This window comes from Arachis duranensis, chromosome 3 (genome assembly GCF_000817695.3).
Source record: "Arachis duranensis cultivar V14167 chromosome 3, aradu.V14167.gnm2.J7QH, whole genome shotgun sequence".
Classification (NCBI taxonomy): domain Eukaryota; kingdom Viridiplantae; phylum Streptophyta; class Magnoliopsida; order Fabales; family Fabaceae; genus Arachis; species Arachis duranensis.
The window spans coordinates 39,859,431-39,862,825 of NC_029774.3; the positions used below are offsets into that span (position 1 = coordinate 39,859,431).

Below are 3,395 nucleotides of genomic sequence, written 5' to 3' on the forward strand. Positions count from 1 at the left end.
AAGGCTCTACTTTTAGATTTTTTCAATATGTTAGTAATCTTAGGTATTTATCTAGATTATTCCATGTTAGTATGCCTAAGATTTTTTTTAATATTCATTCTTGTCTAAATAAAAATTTGTTGTCCGAATTTTATTTTTAATTTTTATAAATTAGTAACCTATCCTGAGGCTGTGGTGTATGTGTTGAGTATCTAAATTAAGTGATAAACCTCTTATTCTTCTACCTCTTCAGATATAATACAATCATAAGCAAAGAGTAAATGAGTTGAAGTACTTTTGGGGCAAGTTTTACCCTTTTAATGAGATTTTTATTTTAGGCTTTGTCATTAAATAGAAATAACTTCAAGAGCAATAATAATAAATAAAATGATAGAGATCTCCTTGTCGATGTCTTTTCTGCGGTATTATTTCTTTTGTCTGGTTACCATTTATTTTAAACTTATATTTGACACTTTTGACACACTTCATAACACATTCTATCTATTTTTTGTTGAAACCAAAAGCCTTCGGAGTTTCTTCTAGAAAATTTCACTCTATCCTATTATAAATTTCAGAGTTTCTTTCTTCCTTTATGAACCCCTTCAGCCTTACGTGAATATTGTGGCTCATTTTTTTGTAAATGGAAAAGAGCATGGTGTAACACCATGAAATGGAGGCATGGCAAAATAATCCACTGCTATGGGTGTCAGGAGAAAAACGTAGGTTATGTTTTTTATTTTTTATTTTTCAGCATTTCCTTTTTTTTGTTTCAAATTAAACAAAACGTAACTTCCGTTTAGGATTTGAAATTTTTTTGGTTTCTGAAAAAAGCAAGAACACAAGTTGCGTTTGTCAGAGAAAATTTATTAATTTTTTTAAAGTAAAACGCAGGTTGCGTTTATCAGATGGGTTTATTCAAATTTTTTTGGACGAAGAGAAAATGCGGGTTCTGTTTTATTTGGGCCTAATTTTTTTTTTGAAATCTACAAAACGCAGCTTACGTTTTGTATGCGAAATAATATTTTAATAAAGAGCCTTGCATATAAATAGCTAACACAGCTAATTCCAACTCGCACCTCACTTCTGCTTCCTCACTTGTACTCCCATTCCCCTTTCTTTCATGTATCTGATGCTTGTGAGATTTTTTGGTTATTAGAAGGGTAAAAAAAGTAAGAATATAGAGGATATTGCAAATATACGAGTGTTTTATAACGGTGAGATTATACCGAATACACACGAAGGAGTGGCTTTTGTTTGTGAATGCCCATTTTTATTTGCTATTCCATAAAGCACGAGTTTTGTAGAGTTGCAAAATGGTCTTTGTGTGAACATACAAAGTCACATTTCGAAAAGAGTGAGCAACTTTTTGTACAAAAATCCTGTACAAGTATTTGGTGGGCTGATACAATTTCAAATAATGTCCATCAACTAACGAAGCAAGCATGCAGTAGATGTTCTATATTTATCGACAAACCCGATTTTACGTGCCGGTGATAGAGCTGTACGTTGAGTTTGAACAGCAGTCGGGGATGGGTACGGTCGGCGATGAGGTCAATGTTGATGAGCTCGGGGATATAGATTGGGAAGAAGATAATAATGATAGCGAAGAGAAATTTGAAGTTAACTATGAAGTCGATGACGAAAACGATGACGAAGACTTGGCAAGCAATCCGGTGATGCAGAATGAGGCGGATGCCATTGTAAGCCAACACCCATTTGGTGTTCCATCTTTTATGCGAACTCTAGATCTCGAAGCCATGCATGTCCCGGAATTTTCTGAGTATGCGAATACGGGTATGTTATGATTTTTAACTCAAGTTTCTTAAAGTGCTTAATTTATTTACCTTGTCTGACTGATGGTGGTGCGCATGTCGTAGGTGAAGGCAACGTTGCGGAGGAAGATGGCGAGTTTAGTGTCGGAATAGAATTTGGTTCAAGAGAGTCGGTGATATCTGCAATCAAAAGTTACACCATCTCTAGAGGAGTTGATTACACTGTGTATGAGTCTGAGCCGCATACATTCTATGCGAAATGCAAGGGGTATGGTGCAGGGTGCGACTGGCTTATCCGAGCTAGCTTGATTCGAAAAAAAGCTTGTTGGGAGATCATGAGATACAATGGCAAGCACACGTGCACCATTGGCACGATTTCACAAGATCATGCCAAGTTGGACTCGGACACAATTGCAGATGTCATTAGGTCGTTGGTCGAAGCAGACCCCTCGATAAAGGTGAAGTCTGTTATTGCAGAAGTTCAAGGCAGGTTCAACTACACTGTGAGTTATCGCAAGGCTTGGTTGGCAAAGCAGAAAGCTGTCGCAAAAGTTTTCGGTGATTGGGAAGTTTCTTACCAGACTCTGCTAGTATGGTTGAAAGCAATGACAGTGAAGATGCCAAGGTCTCGTGTTCAAATTAAAATGCTCCCCGTTTACCATGAGAGTGAGGAGGTTCAAGGTGTAAGAGTTCTGCACCGCGTTTTTTGGAGCTTTTATCCGTGTATTGTAGCATTCAGACACTGCAAGCCACTGGTGATTATCGAGGGCGAGACAGCGACGCATGGTTACAACTTATATCGTCAACTCCCATGTCGTCAAGTCCTCGCCTAAAATGCGCAGTAAGCCTCCGTATATATCGTGTATGTCGGTGCCAATGACTCCACCTAACAAAAAATAGAATAATAATATTAATAAGAATAACAATTTAATAATAATAATAACAATAATAATAATAACAACAATAACAATAACAATAAAAAACAATACATTCGCGCAAGTGGAATACCGACGTCGCCGAGTTGATCGCGGGATATAGGTGCCAGGAGCGGCATACGCTCCCACGCCCAAACAAAAACAGTATCAGTGGGCCGTCCATCTCTTTACAGTTGTATCGTGAAGCACGACACAACGATCTGTATAAGTGTGCCAGACTGGCTGCCCCCAACTGTATCCTAAAATCCCGTGGAAATTCCGAAGTAGCGGTAGAAACTTCCCCAACACGTGATCTTCTGGACCGAGCTCCCGACCAAAATAGGCAATGCAGTTCTCCACCAAAAACTGGTGACTGCTGTCTGATCTACTGGTAACAGCCTCCCCATTAATCGGGAGACCAAGAATATAGCTCACATCTTCCAACGTCACTGTCACTTCACCGACCGAAAGATGAAACGTGTGAGTCTCCGGCCTCCAGCGTTCCACCAAGGCACTCAGTAGTGCAACATGACTTCTCATTTTGCCTACTCGCGGAACATATTGAAACCAGTCAATGCTAGTGCCTCTACCACTACCTCGTTAAAGGTATCTGGCAGATCGAATTTTCTGGGCAACAAATTCCTAATAGCCTGTAATAAATAAAATGATAATTATTAAATTCTAAATAATAATAATAAATAATTAAAAAATAATAAATATTTATTTTCTA

The 3,395-nt window shown here is 38.2% G+C and overlaps 1 protein-coding gene across 1 annotated transcript; it reads left to right on the forward strand.

The window, feature by feature from the left end:
• Positions 1-1,508: 1,508 nt before the first annotated feature.
• LOC107478954 (uncharacterized) lies at positions 1,509-2,584 on the forward strand. The gene is made up of 2 exons (XM_016099110.1): positions 1,509-1,773; positions 1,857-2,584. Exons 1-2 carry the CDS (start codon positions 1,509-1,511, stop codon positions 2,582-2,584), a joined length of 993 nt encoding a protein of 330 aa, XP_015954596.1.
• Positions 2,585-3,395: the final 811 nt, after the last annotated feature.